Below are 17,909 nucleotides of genomic sequence, written 5' to 3' on the forward strand. Positions count from 1 at the left end.
TAATGAATAATTTTCTAGAGATCAGGCAATAATCAAGCAAGTGATGCTGACAAGCACCATCCAAAGAATGGGAACTATTAGAAGAAACAATTGGACACCAGTTATGAATAAATAACTCCCTTTAACCAGATTGCTGATTCAGTTTTTCAAACACACTTTGGCATTTAGGCTTTCGTTTATGTTCCCTTACTTTTAAGTCTCTTCTGAAAACAGACATTAAAATTTTTGTAGTACTTCCATACAGTGATTGCTTTAATGTTTATTTTACTGGATCCCATCTGATGAGGCAACGATATCGGGATTGTAACAGAGTGGAAATGCCTCCCATGGAAACCTTTGATTTCACTTGAGAGCAGGCAACGAATGTATGACAATTAATATATATCTACTTACTCACAAACTGCAGGGAAGGACAGACCCACAAAGGCACTAGATAAATATTCTGTATACATTTCATTCGCGACTCCTTCTAGATAGTATTTCTGCCACGTATCCTCTTCAATCTAAGAAAAAGAAACACAGATGCAGAGTTGTAAATTAAAAATTGCTTTCTGCAAAAAATATAACCAGTGGATTTAATATGAATCAGTTTTTAGTTAGTTGAATTTTGGAGCCCAGTTTCCTTTTTTCTTTACAATTAATAATACTTAGCTAGCAGGGTTCCACTGGACACTAATAAACAATGCAAAGTAAAAATTAAATATCACTGTACTTGACATTGTTTGGGATTTTGTGCAGGTACATTGCAATAGTGGCTGAATTAAAGTTGTGGAAAGGAAAGAGCAAGGCAGTTCCTGATTTTGTTTTGTGAAAACTCTCCCGTGAATAAGTGTAATTATTTTATCACTTTACCATGATTGTATAAAGATTCACTTGCTTTCACAATATTTGAACACTTGGGCAGTATTTTGCAATCATCACCATCATTAACTCAGCTACAACAACACTACAAACAACATTTTTAACACTAAAGGTAGGCAGAGATGGTATGCAATGTATACAAGAGAAGAGTAGAGAGGTCTTATGAGTGCATGCTTTGCAAGAGTATTTTTAGGATTTGGGGGCCCAAGTACCAGGTTAGTCTTAGTGAAGTATCCCTTCATACCCTCTGTCCTCACTGACATTTCAGTAGGGCAGCCCACAATCTGACCCCATACACAGTTTGCTGGAAAATTGCTTATCCTTCAAACTGAAATTTGCCTGCAGAAACTGAAAAGAGGGGCTACAGACACGGTTCCCAAAAAATGGTCCTGCGCTCTCTGGACAAAATTACATGTTGTCAGTGCAAACTACAGGAGCTCAGCACCTCTAAAATTCAGGGCTCTGTGCTCAGGTGAACTGGATAACTTTAGTTTTTAATTTTTTTTTGCACTTTGTATGCTACCTCCTCGTATGTGTGTATGTACATCATAGGCACCACCTCAAAAATATCTGTTTGCATAGTTTGTCTATCACTTTCCATTAAAATGTTAAAAAGTTTCATTTTCAATTGGACATCCCTTCATTTAATTAGCCCTTTGAATATTAGCCAATTATGTGATCAAAACCAGCGCCTATCGTGATTCCAAGAATTATTATACATATGACACAGCATCAAAACAGTGATTACACTGAACAGTGAGATCATATGCTCCTTGGGGGTGAGATTAATAAACTGTGACACAAGAGTAACCAAAATAACTTGCCAGCTACACCAGAGCAGGGGAAATAATATATGAAACATTATTTTTGACATAGCAAGTTACTGACACTAATCAGAGGACCTGCAATTGCACAATACGCAAGGAAACAGAAAGTAGCAATACCAAGCCCTTTGAGAAAGGGTGGTTTTAAAACTGCCGATCCAACATGCATTATTATAGATCATGGAAACACTTCTTTTAACATGAGCCTGTGCTGCAAGAAAATTCTGGCCCTTCCATGTTGCAAAGAAACCTTAATAAGCAAATATGAATACCTAACTCCATCCTTACAAGCATCCTTCAGGATATGCCTTACATAGCAGAGACTGAGAACAGAGAGATCTTCAGATGTAACGGCCAATGGCTTCAGAAAAGCTTTGATAGAAGCTGAAGTAGAAGGCATTTTTATCAAGCTCTTTGGATAAGATTTTCAATTTTGGGTGGAGAATTTGTGTGGAGAGTTCTGACATGTTAGTGGGACTGCAACAGCTAAATCCCTTACAATGCTTCCAAAGTCTCAGTATTGGTTCATAAAAAGTGATGTTTTCTAGGGGCACATTACAAATATGATACAAAGAACACGAACCCTGATTCACGGCAACACTGAGCTGCTGATGCACAGCTGAGAAAGTTGCAAAGAGCTGGTTGTGACTTCCTGATTCAGGGATGCCCAGGACCCAGGATAAATTACAGTAGCGGAGGTTCTGCTCCAATCTATGTCACTGGCACTGCTCAAGTAAGTTCCCATAGTCAACAGCTTTGTGGAACTTGGCTCTATTAGGTCTTCTCCTTCCTTCTCCCCTTCTGTTGAAGGTGGGAGGAGTTGTGGACATAAAAGGCATTTACTGTATACCACTTCCACCAGCTGTATGGGAGGGAGCCAGATTCAATGAGATACCCAACCAAGGTAAATAACTTATCACTGCTGTAAAGGATGTGATAGAAGTACCGGCTCACCATATTAAATAGCTTGAGTAGAATCCAGCCAACTGTTCTGAGACTGCATGTAAAGCTTTACACTCAGGGCTGTATATTTTTAACGTACAGTATATTAAATGAGTTTTTTTTAAATTGTGGCATGTATTTCTTTCTTGCATATATATTCCTTATCCTAATATGAATGCACATCTCTGCTGGAATTCAAGCAACAAAATTAATGCACAGAACTCCAGTGATTCAGGGAAAGATGCCAAAATTAATTTTTCAGCCATTCAGTGATCAATCAAAAGAAGAAAAGCATCCCGAGGCAACAATATATCTCTGCCTGTCATGTCAAACTACAGCTGTTTTAGAAGAGCATTAAAGCAAGAACTTCTTGAACAAAATGCAGGGCTTTAATGGAGTATCTCACTGGAGAGTCAAAAAATGAAACTGGAGATAGAAAAGACTTAGAGGTCATTGAGACCAATCCTGAATTGACTAGGGATGCAATCTATCATCCACTGCACACAATTTTTTTTCCAGTTAAGTTTCTAATGGCTTTCCACAACTTTCCTCAGTTTAATACATATAATTCAGGATCTTTCCTGGATATTAATCCTAAATGTTACAGTAATGAATATCATTATATTGCTTTTACATTAATTATATGCCTTATTATTCTACTCTAACACTGCTTTTAAAGCAGTGGCCTGATTTTCAAATGTCCAAATTTGTTAGGAATGTTAATTAATTCAACAGAAGTTTTAACATGAATTACATTTCCAAAAAAAAAAGTGAAATACTGTCCATGGACACACTGGCTAATTGACCCAAATCAATGTGCAAAGCGTTAGAATATTCATATTTCTCTTGCTCCTGGTTTCATTGGCAACACATTTAGAAAATACCGACTGTAACTAAGTTATACCGTTGTGTTCATTGGTGTTACTCCAATGCCACACACTGAAACACGTAAAATACAAAATGGTGGATGATACATTAAAAACCAATTCAGGGAAGATTGGACAGTACAGTGGCCAAATCAGGAACAATTAATGTTGAGATAGAGATTCCACCCCATAGTTCAGGTTGAACTCGGCAAACCAGGACTCTCTTCTCCGGCATCATCAGTGGTCCTGTCGGACTATGGGGCTACGTCTACACTGGCCCCTCTTCCGGAAGGGGCATGTAAATTTCACAAGTCGTCGTAGGGAAATGCGCGGGGGATTTAAATATCCCCCGCGGCATTTAAATAAAAATGTCCGCCGCTTTTTTCCGGCTTTTAAAAAAGCCGGAAAAAAGCGTCTAGACTGGCCCCGATCCTCTGGAAAAAGTGCCCTTTTCCGGAGGCTCTTATTCCTACTTCAAAGTAAGAATAAGAGCCTCCGGAAAAGGGCACTTTTTCCGGAGGATCGGGGCCAGTCTAGACGCTCTTTTCCGGCTTTTTTAAAAGCCGGAAAAAAGCGGCGGACATTTTTATTTAAATGCCGCGGGGGATATTTAAATCCCCCGCGCATTTCCCCACGACGACTAGTGAAATTTACATGCCCCTTCCGGAAGAGGGGCCAGTGTAGACGTAGCCTGGATGTTCCTTGACCAGACAGCCTGGCAGCGAGGAGTCCAGTGGCAAGAGGGCTGGTGGCCTGTGGGGGTCAGGAGCCCAGCCAGTTTGGCAACAAGGGTGCCAGCGGCCAGGAGGGGGAGCTTAGGAGTGGGGACCGGCGGCCAGCAGGGAAGCCCAGCAGCTGGGGAAAAGCCCAGAGACCGGCAGCAGGGAGGCTGGCATTGACCTCCCCAGGTCCTGATTCTTATTTTCCTTCCCCATTTTAATTAACATACCTGGAGTTGCGTATCACAATTCAACCTTCCCCTTCCCGGCTGCATTCTCATATTGGACACTTCAAAAGGCACTAATGGAATGGGAGTATTGCAGACTTTCTAAGAACTCTCCATTGAGATATCTATTTAAGACAAGGCATTGGTCTCGTGGTGGGCTGCTAGGTAACCCGGGACTTTAGTTTTGGAGATGCAAACATACAATTTTTAAAAAAATTACATGATGAGAATGGTCCAAATCTCAACCTCCCTGAGAAGTGAGCTGCAAATAATAAAGATTTCATCCCCAAAGATGGTTTTGCCATTCCAGAGCCATGTGAGGCTCTAAAAAGATGTTTCCATTGTGTAACATCCTGCCACATGCACAGAGATCATCTTGCATCCTCTCTATTTATGGTTGGTGAACGATGTTGGACAAGCAGCTCGGAAACCAGAAGTTCTCTGTTTGTGCACAAAACAAATCCATCCCACACAGGGTAATAAGCAATATCACATGGCCTCCCCCAAGCATCATGCCAATATATCCCAGCAATCACATAGTATAGAAATAAGGTGACCATGCCTTCAAAATCAAAACCAAGAGCTTTTTTGTGGCAATTTTAGGTTTTTGAACTATGAAAATGCTCCTCAACCTGGCTCTATTTCAGAAATATAGTTAAATGCCTTTCCCTCCCCAAGGGAAAAGCACAGGGGTTTGGAACTCACAGAGAGGGGCATTCACTCATTGGGACTCAGAATGTAATACTGTTGGTCCAAGTTTTTTTTAACAAAGTTGGGTCTTAAACAACGATTAGTATGAAATACACACTTACTAGATGATGCGAGTGAAACACACGTGTATACCAAATAATATACAACCCCAGTGATTTCCCCATTTCTGAAGACAATCAACATTTCACTGTCATAGTAATTACTTATGTAATCAAATAAATACACCAAATTTAGCCTAACTATAGATACTAGTGAATTCCCAGTGATGGAAATGTCTTTGATTTAAAACAAGCAAGACAATGGAAATATCTTTGATTTAAAACAAATAAATTAAAATCTTCAGGTCCAGCCTTCCAGTTACAAAGATACCATCTTGTTATTAACAGTAATGTGACAGCAGATTTTGGATCCTTACGTTTTCTATCACTGTACTATGTGGACTTCAAAGTTGAGCCCATCAGAAGAGATTTCATTTCAGAGCAAACAGTTTCAGCAATTAACTTTTGCTTGTTTGCCAAACAAATGCTTTCCAGCAGAAGGCATAAATCTTTCTTTATTAAGTTCTGGGGAGTCCAAAAAAAGCCAAATTGTTTCTTTGGTTCTTGTATCAAAGACGGAGTTTTCTCTCCTGTTCATAGTTATTGGTGTGGAGTGCTGCCAGTTTGAGAAGTTGGTAATTTAAATAATACCTCCTATTCTTCTTGATAAAGACTCTCGGGCTTGCTCTACACTACACGGGAAGGTTGAAATAAGATATGCAACTCCAGATATGTAAATTATGTAGCTGGAGTTGACGTATCTTACATCACGTTTCCACGCTGTTCACACAGTAAGTGGCCAATAGGAGCAAATGCTTCCATCAACTTTCCTTACTCCTCGTGAGAAGCAGGAGTACTGGTACCAGTGGAGGCGCCCTTTGAGTTTGATCTGCGGGTCCATACTACAACTGCTAAACTGAACCCAAGAGGATTGAATGTGGCATGTCGATCTTCCATGTAGTATAGACATGCCCTCAGAGGTTCTCTCTCTCCAATGTTCTCTATGGCAGAATGGGCAAAATACATCACACAAAATTTAGTACTTTGTGGAGACTGTGGAATTTGCTACAAAAGTTCACATCACCCCATGTCAAAAGCAAGGAAAATGTAGGAGGAACGCTTATGATGCTCTAAAATTAAAAAGCAGAATACAAGGGATCTATATTGCAGTTGCAGTGAGCATTTCAGACTGTGTCAGATCCCATTATTTATTCTCTTTCCTTCTTGTACCTATCCCTTGCGCTCAAATGTTATTCCCCTTAATTTGTTTATTTTCACATCATGGGCCAAATTCAGACCTTCACCAGAGTTTTGGGGGCAAATGCATATTAAAACTTCCATCTCTCCCCTTCTCCCCCCCCCCCCCCCAGGAGTTGAGCAGTGCTCCCTGTAAACTAGGCACTTGTGCATCCATTGAAGAAAGATTCAAATGCCACCCAGCTAATGGGGCTGGGGGTTGTTGTTTCTACAAGTGATGCACATTTACACAAGCCTCAGTGCACACAGAAAAATTTATTCTGCCCATGGATGGAAAAGCTTAACGGGAACATTGGGGTTGGACCCTTTTTTGCTTGTTTTTGAATGAGTAAGAAATGCACCTCAAAAACACAGGCACACACCTATACGGACTATAAGTCCTCATGCGCAGGGCATTAGATGATCACTGACTGAGTGTTAGGAAGTGACTCTGCATGTTTAGCACTGCAAAAGTAGGTATGTTTTATGGGCTTTCAACTTTCTTTTGAGTCTATTGCAGGCCCGCTGATGGGGGAGGGGCAATTGCCCACGGCCTGGAGATTTAAAGGGTCCCAGCAATAGTGATGGTGGGAGACCCCGGCCCTTTGAACTGCCATTGGAGCACTGCTCCACATGGCTCTGGGGGCTAGGATACACCACAGTCTGGGTGGTGCTAAGGGATGACTGCTTTCGGTCCCACTCCTCCTGTCCTAGGCTCCGCCCCTTCCAGGGCTGTGGAGCCAGGCCCTCCACACACCTTGCTCCGGGGCCGCAGTTGGTGTTGGCCTCGCTGGTCAAATGATTGTCAGAGGCAATAGCCAATTCCTTCATCCATTGATAAAGCTTCCACTTGGGCACTGAATCTTACTTAGTGAGCTGATCAGGAATGTAGGATACACAAGAACTATGAAGTTAATATTCCACTGCAGGGTTTTTAACTAACTTTGCATAAAAAGTCAACATTTTCTTAAAGTCGCCTCTTGTATCTGGTGGGCTTTTGTGTCTTCAAGCCCTGTAAACCCAGCCCAGTGCACCCTAGCCAGCCTTCCTGCCTCTTTTTACAGAGATTGGATTTTATCTACATGTTTTGTTAGTCTATAAAGTGCTACCAGACCATTTTTTTTTCTGTAACAGACTAACTCGGCTACCCCCTGAAACTCTTTTGTTGGGATTTTAAAATCTCAGTTTAGAATTTTATAGCCGGGGCAGCATTCTCTGTTCAAGTATATGGGCCATTGTGGGATTGGTACTTGAGAGATACACAAGAAGCTTCCCTTCTTTTCCCTGGCTCATGCACGGGCTGATCGCAACAGCAGTCCTTGTGAGTAGGACGGGTTTGTTATTTGCCACTTCCAGGAAGCAAATTAGCCAGCACTGAGCTAGGGCAGAAGGGCCAGGAGTTTGCAATATGGCCTCAATGCCCCCTTTGACCAATCCTCAGGTAGGCCGAGTTATCTTCACTGCCCTAAAAGACAGTGCTAAATGTGCATCCTCCATGAAAAGGGGGAGAGGGGGAGGCAGCTTCTTGCTCCTTGACAACAAGAGCTTTAATCAGATTGTGCAATCGAGCACTACATATTTTTAGAATCATTTCTAAATAAGAACCCCATTTGTTTCACCCCTATTAACTTTGTTACCCCAGGGGGGAAAATAGGAGGGTATTTGATTTAGGAAACATATGCTAATTGATGGAATTCGTTGCTGTTGTCATTAACCGCCTGGTTTTAGATAAATCCAAACAGATGTAGTATGTTCTTGCATGCTTTTTCAGATGAGCCAATTTGGCCTGTAAGTGTTCAGAAAGAAAGATGAATTAGGAAGCTGGGTGGGGAATCTGCACTAGAAATCAAGCTGTCTTTCAATTTTATGTTTTAGTTTTCTGTTGAAGAGACCCAAGAGACTAAATCAGCATATTTACTCATTACTCAAGAATCTGACAGCCTAAGAATTAAACAAGAAATCTCTCCCCCGCTCCCCTCACAAGTTGCTAACTGCTCTGATAAAAAATCTGGGAAAACTAGGCACTTTATAAGGACAAACGCTTGAATAGTCTATGCATAAAATCTTGTTACAAATGTATTTCTTTCCAGTCACACACAAAAACAAGTGTTTAACCCCATGAATGTGGCAGATTGATTTGGCTAATCACGTCCTAAAGACTATCCTGATCTGAGACCTTTAGGCACAGTTTAAGGCCCAGCCTCGAAGATCTGTGCATGCACATGCTCCATGGAAGTCCACAGAAGTTGTACACTTCCACATTGTGTAGCATCTGAGAATCTCTTTTACCTTATAGTGATGACATGGCATTCTCTTCCATAGCGTGTCCATGGCTTATTGAGCACCTAGTCACATAAGTAATGCCATTAAGATGCAACCAAAAGGGATGGTTTATAAGCATTAACCACAGATGCAACCCAAAGAAGATCTCGTGAGATAGATAAAATAAGGAGAAGCCTGGCTTATTACATTAAAGACATTTTGTGGGCCCTTGCCACAATGCAGATTATGTAAAAGAGTAATTTACATCTGATAAAAAAAAGTATCAGACGGACTCTATCTTAGGGTGCATTTATACTGCACCATAACTGAAAATAAGATACGAAATTTGAGCTACGCGTATTTTATTTCAATGCTATTTCGAAATAGTCTACTCAGCGTCAAATTTCAAAATAAAGCGCTATTCCAAAATTAACCTTACTCCTTGCAGAATGAGGTTTACAGAGACATCGGAATAACAAGCCTTAAATAATGAGCTTGCTGTGAAGACACGGGATAGCTATTTTGGGATACTCCAGTATCCCGAAATAGCGTTGCAATGTAGACGTACCGTTATAGTCGATAAAGCCACAAAGGCTCAATCAATCCATTTCTAACCACCAGGGTTAACAATGGTATTACGAGGAACATCAATAGTTACTTAAGGGTGTCAAAGAGGGATTTCACCATACTTTCCCCCCCCTTTTCGATTGTGTACTTCGTCCTTCACTCATTTATGCAATGTCATCTCTGGGGCACACTCGAAAAGAGGATAGAATACACTGCCCTGGCCTGTTCCTATGGAGAATAGGAGTATCATGGCTTGAAAGAGCCTGCCTGAAATGAGCCCAAGAAAAGGCATTCAGAGGTCACACAATCATTTTTATCACTGATGCGAAGCAAGTCTAAGACACTTCAGAGAGTAACTATAAAGATGTATGCAATATAAGATCCTAAGGACAGAAAATGGGTGCAGACAATTAACTGTTTCAACTAAAACAGTCTTTAATGAATCTGAACCAACAAGAAATCTACCATAACTCTCCCCAAAGAGTGACCACATTGCAGATTAGGTGATACACATTTTCCTCTTTACAATTTACATTCTGCTAGTGCCTACATGCTCTAACTGATTTTGGTGCCACCTTGTTCAGTACTTTGCATGCACATACAGTCGGAGGCAGTCTCTGCCCCCAAAGAGATTATAATCTAAACAGAAAATAAATAAGTACAAGGTGGTAAAAAGTGAATCATTTTACAGATAGTGAAATGAAGATGAGAAGCAAAGGTGGAATTTCAGAAGGTGGGGAAGCAGCAGCTGTGTGCTCTGGGACACTGCTTGCTTTTCATCCCATTCCCCAGACTATCAGGGAGCGAGGGGAAAGTACTTGCCAGCCAGGTGTGAGAAGCATGCACGGAATGCGTGTACTTTCCCTTCGCTCCCTGATAGTCCGGGGAATGGGATGAAAAGCAAGCGGTGTCCTGGAGCGCATGGCGGCTGCCCCTCGCTACCCTTCCCAAAATTCTGACCTTGATGAGGAGAGATTATGTGACTTTCCTACAGTCAAGGAGAAAGACAATTGCATAACTGAGATTTGAACCCAGATCTGCTAAGTTCTAATTGAGTGCCTTCATTAAAAGTCATCTCTCCTACATAACAGCTCTGGTCTCCTGGATAATAGTACTACCTTATCCATCGATTCAATGGCCCATCTGAAGAATAACTGGAAAGTGACATAATAAGCCCCAAGAGAAGAAATTTAATTTTCATCTGAATCATTTTTTAAAATAAATGGCAATGTTGCTACCGTCTTCTATATCCACATATAGATACAATCATGAGATCATCAAACATATTTACATAGGGCTGTCATTTACCAATGATAAATGGTGACAGAGGGATAAAAAATGATGCAAGTATCACAAGTATGACCATTAATATTGTTAAAAAGTCACCCAGCTCAACATTGTGTAGTGTAATTATCAACAGCTCTGCAGTTTCAAATGATCTATCTTGTTCATAGCACGTACTTCTCAATGCAATGAAATAAATAGTCATGTCAAAGAGATCCCACATATATAATGATCCTATATAATGTCTTCAGTGCTGTCAAGGAATATGACCAAAAAGAAGAGACTGAGGTTGGAGTTTGTTTGATTAGTGACACTGTGTTGCATTTTGCATTTAATCAAAAATAAGCCTTTGTAATTACAGGACAAGCTGTAATGTCAGCTCACTCTGCCATCATGCAGGGAATAGCATAGCTCACTAATTCTGCTGAAAATCAATCCAACCATTTGGAAGAGGAAAACTGGTCTCTCTCATTTTCCATCATACCTTTGACCTTCATTTCGCTATCTGTAAAATGATTAGAACGTATAGACAGAGAATCCTATTTCACATGGGGAAAACAAAGTTGATAAACATTTTAATGATATTAACCATAGAAAATAAATAGGATGGATTTAGGTTATTATAGCTTCAAAATAATTTTTGACTATTTATATTTTATGCCATTAAAATTAGCATGTTTGGTTCCTCTGGCCTAATCTGTTTATTCAATGTAAATGAGAAAATATGTGAGATTCTGCTGAGATGCGTAAACCTTTTACGATCCGAAAAAGCACCCAAAGATGGGGCTTACACACTAGCCGGTTAGAAAAAAAACATTGAAAATGTTTCTACTATGTGAATTAAAAAAATCATTGTATGGCCTGGGTCTAAGAGGTGCCCAGTATCTTTCAGAATCAGGCTTTTACCTTCTAGTGAGGCTAGGTTCTAGAACTGTCTGGAAGCTCCGATCGAGCTTCTCAAGCTCCAATCAATTTGATGTCTGCATAAGTCCCACCCATCCTTCAAGAGCATCAGTTCATCAGTTCTCCTTTATCTTTATCCCATATTGGTAAGTATTAAAAAGCCAGGACAATATGTTTGAACATCTTACACAATTCCTCCTCAATCTAACAGACAAGGCAGTGTGATGTGCAAATACAGATTTATTATTTATTAGGCATGAGTGTATTTTTATTTAAAAACAAGAATCATTTCATCTGAAGAAGTGGGCTTTGCCAACGAAAGCTCACGATACTATACATATACTTTTGTTGGGTCTCTAAGCCTTGGTCTACACTAGGGAGTTATTTTGAAATAACTCCCCTTATTTTGAAATAATAAGCGGCGCGTCCACACGACCAAGACCATGATTTTGAAATAAGGTGCCGGTTATTTCTAAATAACAACTCCTTCTTTCCATGAGGAATAATGCTTATTTCAAAATACCTATTTTGAAACTGTGATAGTGTGGATACTCCACTGCTGCTATTTCGAAATAACTATTCCCCAGAGTCATCCAAAGTAATTATTCCCCAGTGCTTTCTGGAGCTCTAAGTCAAGGTAGCGAGTCCATATTAAGGAAGCCTGCCTCGGACTAATTTTGAGGCTTCTCTATAGTATGGACATGCTATTTGGAAATAGTTATTTCGGGAGTTATTATTTGAAATAAGTTATTTTGAAATTATTTCCTAGTGTAGACATGCCCTAAGGTGCCCAGGACTACTCACTGTTTTTTTTAACAGTTGTTTTTCAAGTTACAGATTAACATGGCTATCTCTCTGAGACTATGTTATTATTTGTTCATCAACAGGAAAAGGGGCAAAATCTGACAAATGAGTTATTTGGCAAAAATAATTCATACAAACTCATTACAGGCAGTCCCCGGGTTACGTACAAGATAGGGACTGTAGGTTTGTTCTTAAGTTGAATTTGTATGTAAGTCGGAACTGGTACATATTGTAGGGGAAACTCTAGCCAAACATTTCTCCAGAGCTCAGTTTTATTCTCCCACACCTCACTTCCCTCAGTCCTTTATTCTCAAGCTGAGGTGTCTGCTGAGAAAAGCCACTCCGCGCCTCCCTGATCTGCTGGGGGGGCACTAGCTTCGTGTCTCCATAGTCTGCTGGGGGGAAGCAGCTAGTGCGGGGTTGCCTCACCCCGTTTGTAAGTAGGGATCCGATGTAAGTCGGATCCATGTAACCTGGGGACTGCCTGTATATTTAAGAATCCTGGAAGTAAACTGCCCAGTACTAAGTGTTATACAAAACCACTACCTTCTAACTCACTTACATTTGTCTGTGTTAATCAGAGCTAATAAACCTCTATAACAATGTAATTACATAGTTTCCGGGGCAGGGACAACAATCCCAGCCAACTGGATCTTTTTGGTCCCCCAGAACCAGATGTAAAAACAAAACCTGAGTGCGTTGTATCTTAATCAAATGTGTAAATCAAGATTAGCTCTAACAGACAAGATTAGATATAGATGCATTTTCCATAGTATACAGAAATAATCTGTATGCATTTAAATGGAGTCTTGTGCTACACCAAACAGCTACTGAAATACTAAGATGGCCACGTACGCCCACAGTTACAGGCAGTAATGGGACTTGCACCCATGCCACTAAGAGGAGAAAAGGCACACAGATTTCATTTTAGTCTTTAACCACAAACTTTACCATTCAGGGAAGGCATTAGCCAATCTGGAGGGTGTGGAGGAGAGGGGGTAACACATGAAACGAAAAATGCATCATTTAATGCAAATTGGTGTTCATACAGTCAAATAACTTTGTAACTGCATGATTTAAGATAGGACAACAAGCCCAAAAGAGCATGTGTGGATCTTACTCCCATCCAAGGACAGTTTCAATGTACCACATTCATAGCTGATTCTCACACCAGTTTTCAAAGGCTTGTGTCAATGCATAGGAATGGCTGGTTCATAATTTACAGACTCCCATTGAAATCAGCAACCTAAATTCCATTCCCTTAACAAAATCATGGAACACAGCGACTTCAGTGGGGTTGCATGCTTGTCCCGAAGGCTGATTTTGGCCCTCTGCATTATTTACTTACTTTAAAAATATTTGTATAATGGTAAACCTCTGGCAAATGTTTGGTAATCCAAACCATAAACAGTAATTGCTCTATAGAGCAGTATTTCAATCTAGTGCTGAGATCATGTATGAAATTAATAGGCACATCATTTCATTTTTATATAACCCTGAGAATATTCAACATAATAAAATGAATGGGTCTATTAAAATATACCTTACTGTATGGTTTTGATTTGTTTTCTCTTAAATCTTTTTATTGTGCAATTTTTCCTTCTTCCTTTTAAGTATTTACAGAACCATTTCTGTTACATTTTTTAACTGATTTTACCTTTGTTCTATTTAGTGCCAAGAGCAAAATAAAGAATTCCATATGAGAGTGCAGCTACAAAACCAAAAGGAAAATATTACATTTAAATATAACAGTTTGAGGTTTATAAATTTGTTTTACCTTTAATGCTGGACAGAGAATTTACACAAATCATTTTGATGCAGACTAAGTTATAATGAGTTAAATGTGTGTGGGATAACCATCAATCAAGTTCATTTGTCTTTGACTGACCAAGCATTTACAACACATTAGACAACTTTCTAATCATGTTAGGAAAAAGGAGAAACAAATCAGGTTTTTTTTTTTTTTAAATACAGAAGTTTCAGTAAGATTTTTGGGAATGTTTTAACATATGTACAAAACTCCACTAATAATGTTTGCTTAAAGAAATTGTGAAGCTCTGACAGTTGCTATATTGAATGTTCTAAAAGAGTGCTACTTTGCAATAAGGAAAGTGAGACATTCATAAATTGCTTTTCTCCCTTTCAATTCCTATCAACACAGTTCACTTGTAGTAGCAAAGGCTCTGGGTGTTGTATTGCATTCATTCATTCATTATTTCCATCAATTAATGATTACCAAGATTAAACAACTGTGTGTGTAGGTTGAGGAAGAATGTTATTTCAATTAAAAATAATCAGCATTGTCTTGTCATTGATGGAGTTGGGATTTTGGTTTTGTATGCATCAGTTCTCATGTGCCTGTTTTGTTTCAGATATTAACAAACTCAGAAATCTGAACTCTCAGATAGTATCTACACCCAGATACCGACATGAATAATCCATTGTGCTGGAGTAGTGATGGCAGAAATCGATGTTAACCTATATTAACTATTTTCTCTCAAAACATTTATACGACTATATACTTTTTGTTTAACCCTAAAACACTGTGAAGTCAGTATCTGAATAGCCTGCTGTCAAGAGCACAGAAATGTTCTTTTTTGCCCATTGGCCTCCCAGAACCGGAGTTAAGTAAAGCTATAATACAAAACTAACAGAAATGATGATCTATCCACTATGCACAATAAGCAGCAGCAACATTGCTACCCTGGTATGACCCAAATTAGTCAAATTTCCCATGATTATACGGGTTGAACATCTCTAGTCCAGAACTCTCTGGTCCAGCAACATCTGTCATGCGGAATTATTGTAATTAGCTGGCTGTCCAATTATCATATGTCTGGCCAAGTTTCCCTTGGTCCCATAACATTTGTTTACAGCCACCAGTCCTAGCTCTAATTTACCCTAAGTGTCCTCTAACAGCCTAGTAAGCTGTGGAAGTGTTGATAATGCTGCTAGACAATATTGATCTCCCATGGTTTGGAAAATTCTCTGGTTCGGGACTGGTCAGGTCCCAAGGGTGCCGGACTGGAGACATTCAACCTGTACTATATATCTAGAAAAACCTGGTCAGAATCAGCAAAGTCCATTTGACTCCATGAGAGTTCAAAATGCTGCAAACCTCAGTAAAGGTCCTCCAAGCCGTGCAGAACTGGGCCTACAGGTTGTAGAAGAAATCAAAGGACAACCCCATCAGTCTGTTTCATCTCACACTGCTGAAAAATGTTATTGTATTATGACATGGAGGAAATACTGACCGGGTGGCTTGAAGAGGGACAAGTTTAAAGGCAGAATAGGTTGCTGGTGTTCCACTGAGCCTCGAAAGAGAGACATACCAATGATAAGAGGGATGAATTAACATTGAGATGCACCAATTTTAATCCAGCTTGAGCAAAAGATTTTCAACTACAAGATCTAGGTGGTACAGCTTCCTCCCAAGCAATGATTTTTACTGGTTAAGTCTGTCCCTAATATTCTCAGTGCACTGGGGCAGTGCTTAGAGAGGACACACACAAGCCTTTTCTATAAGCAGCTTGCTCACTTCTAACCCTGGGGAAGGCAGAAATGGAACAGAGGTGACAGTCTACACAAAGGCTACGTCTACACTGGCCCCTTTTACGAAAGGGGCATGCTAATTTTAAACTTCGTAATAGGGAAATCCGCGGGGGATTTAAATATCCCCCGCGGGATTTAAATAAAGATGTCCGCCGCTTTTTTCCGGCTTGGGGAAAAGCCGGAAAAAAGCATCTAGACTGGCCCGATCCTCTGGAATAAAGCCCTTTTCTGGAGGATCTCTTATTCCTACTTATTCCTACTTTGATCTCTTATTCTGGTTACTTTGAAGTAGGAATAAGAGATCCTCCGGAAAAGGGCTTTATTCCGGATGATCGGGCCAGTCTAGATGCTTTTTTCCGGCTTTTCCCCAAGCCGGAAAAAAGCGGCGGACATCTTTATTTAAATCCTGCGGGGGATATTTAAATCCCCCGCGGATTTCCCTATTACGAAGTTTAAAATTAGCATGCCCCTTTCGTAAAAGGGGGCAGTGTAGACGTAGCCAAAGGGTCAAAAGCAAGAGCACAGATGTCCCTGGAAAGGTTTGCTTCAGTGCAAACACAAGGAAGTTGGCACATGCAGAGAAAGCTGAATGCCCTCGAGGCTGCTGGATTCTGGTTACAGATATTAGCAGCAGAGCAAGGAATTGCACAGTGACTCTCTAGTGACTAGCAGTTGCAAAGAATGTAATTAAAAGAAGAGGCAACCACCTGTTTTGTGTTTGCGACACTTTCTGTTTAGGATAAAAGAAGGAGGTGGTTAATTTCAGAGTCGCAGCATGCCAATGAACTAGCAAGAGTTCAGGAAAGTTGAGCCTGTGTAGCGAAAGGAGTTACAGTTAATGGTCTGATAAAAGCAGCAAATGGTCTAATTGCATAAGTAGAAGCATTGCCAGCAGATCAAGGGAAGTGATTATTCCCCTCTATTCAGTACCAGTGAGGCGACATCTGGAGTACTGCATACAGTTGTGTTCCCCGCCCCCCAGAAAGGATGTGGACAAATTGGAGAGAGTCCAGAGAAGGGCAACAAAAGTGATTATGAGGTTGGGGCGCATGACTTTTGAGGTGAGGCTGAGGGAACTTGGCTTATTTAGTTTGCAGAAGAGTGTGTGTGTGTGAGGGGAGGAATTGATAGCAATTTTCAACTAACTGGAGGAGGGTTCCAAAAAGAATGGAGTGAGGTGGTTCTCAGTGATGGCAGATGACAGAACAAGGAGCAATGGTCTCAAGTTGCAGTGGGGGAGGTCTAAGTAGGATATTAGGAAAAAATATTTCACTAGGAGGGTGGCGAAGCACTGGAATGGGTTACGTAGGGAGGAGGTGGAATCTCCATTTTTAGAGGTTTTTAAGACCTGGCTTGACAAAGGCCTGGCTGGGATGATTTAGTTGAGGTTGATCCTGTTTTGAGCACAGTGTTGGTCTAGCTAACCTCCTGAGGTCTCTTCCAACCCTCATTTTCTACGATTCTAAGTTAAAGTGAGGAGCCCAGGTTTGCTTTAAGACAATTGCAGAAATAGAAAGTGACTAGGAAGGGGCACTGCAGAAAGGGAACTAAGGGTCATAGTGGACCACAAGCTAAATATGAGTCAACAACGTGATGCTGTTACCAAAAAAGCAAACGTTATTCTGGGATGTATTAACAGAAGTGTTGTAGGCAAGACACAAGCAGTATTTTTATGTTTTACTCTGTGCTGATTAGGCCTCAACTGGAGTATTGTGTCCAGTTCTGGGTTCCACATTTCAGGAAAGATGTGGAGAAATTGAAGAAGGTCCAGAGAAGAGCAACAAAAATGATTAAAAGTATAGAGTGCATGAGGGAAGACTGAAATAAATGGGTTGGCTTAGTTTGGAAAGGAGAAGCCTGAGAGGGGACATTGACAGCAAATTTCAAGTACCTAAAAGTGTGTTACAAGGAGGAGTGAGAAAAAATATTCTCCTTAACCACTGATTATAGAACAAGGAACAATGGGTTTAAATTGCCACAAGGGAGGTTTAGGCTGGACATTAGGAAAAACTTCCTAACTGTCAGGGTGGGTAAGCACTGGAAGAAATTGCTTAGGGAGGCTGTAGAATCTCCATCACTGGAGATACTTAAGAGTAGGTTAGACAAACACCTG

At 40.4% G+C, this 17,909-nt stretch overlaps 1 protein-coding gene across 20 annotated transcripts in view; it reads right to left on the reverse strand.

Annotated features, from left to right (window-relative positions):
* The window catches only part of KCNMA1 (potassium calcium-activated channel subfamily M alpha 1), a 755,813-nt gene that overhangs the window by 170,711 nt on the left and 567,193 nt on the right, over positions 1-17,909 (reverse strand). For all 20 annotated transcript variants that reach the window (XM_075934712.2, XM_075934716.2, XM_075934715.2 and 17 more), the window contains one exon: positions 394-503. In XM_075934712.2, the coding sequence (XP_075790827.1) occupies positions 394-503 (110 nt within the window). The remainder of the gene's footprint in view (positions 1-393; positions 504-17,909) is intronic.

This window comes from Pelodiscus sinensis, chromosome 8 (assembly GCF_052426305.1).
Source record: "Pelodiscus sinensis isolate ZL-2025 chromosome 8, ASM5242630v1, whole genome shotgun sequence".
NCBI classification, from domain to species: domain Eukaryota; kingdom Metazoa; phylum Chordata; order Testudines; family Trionychidae; genus Pelodiscus; species Pelodiscus sinensis.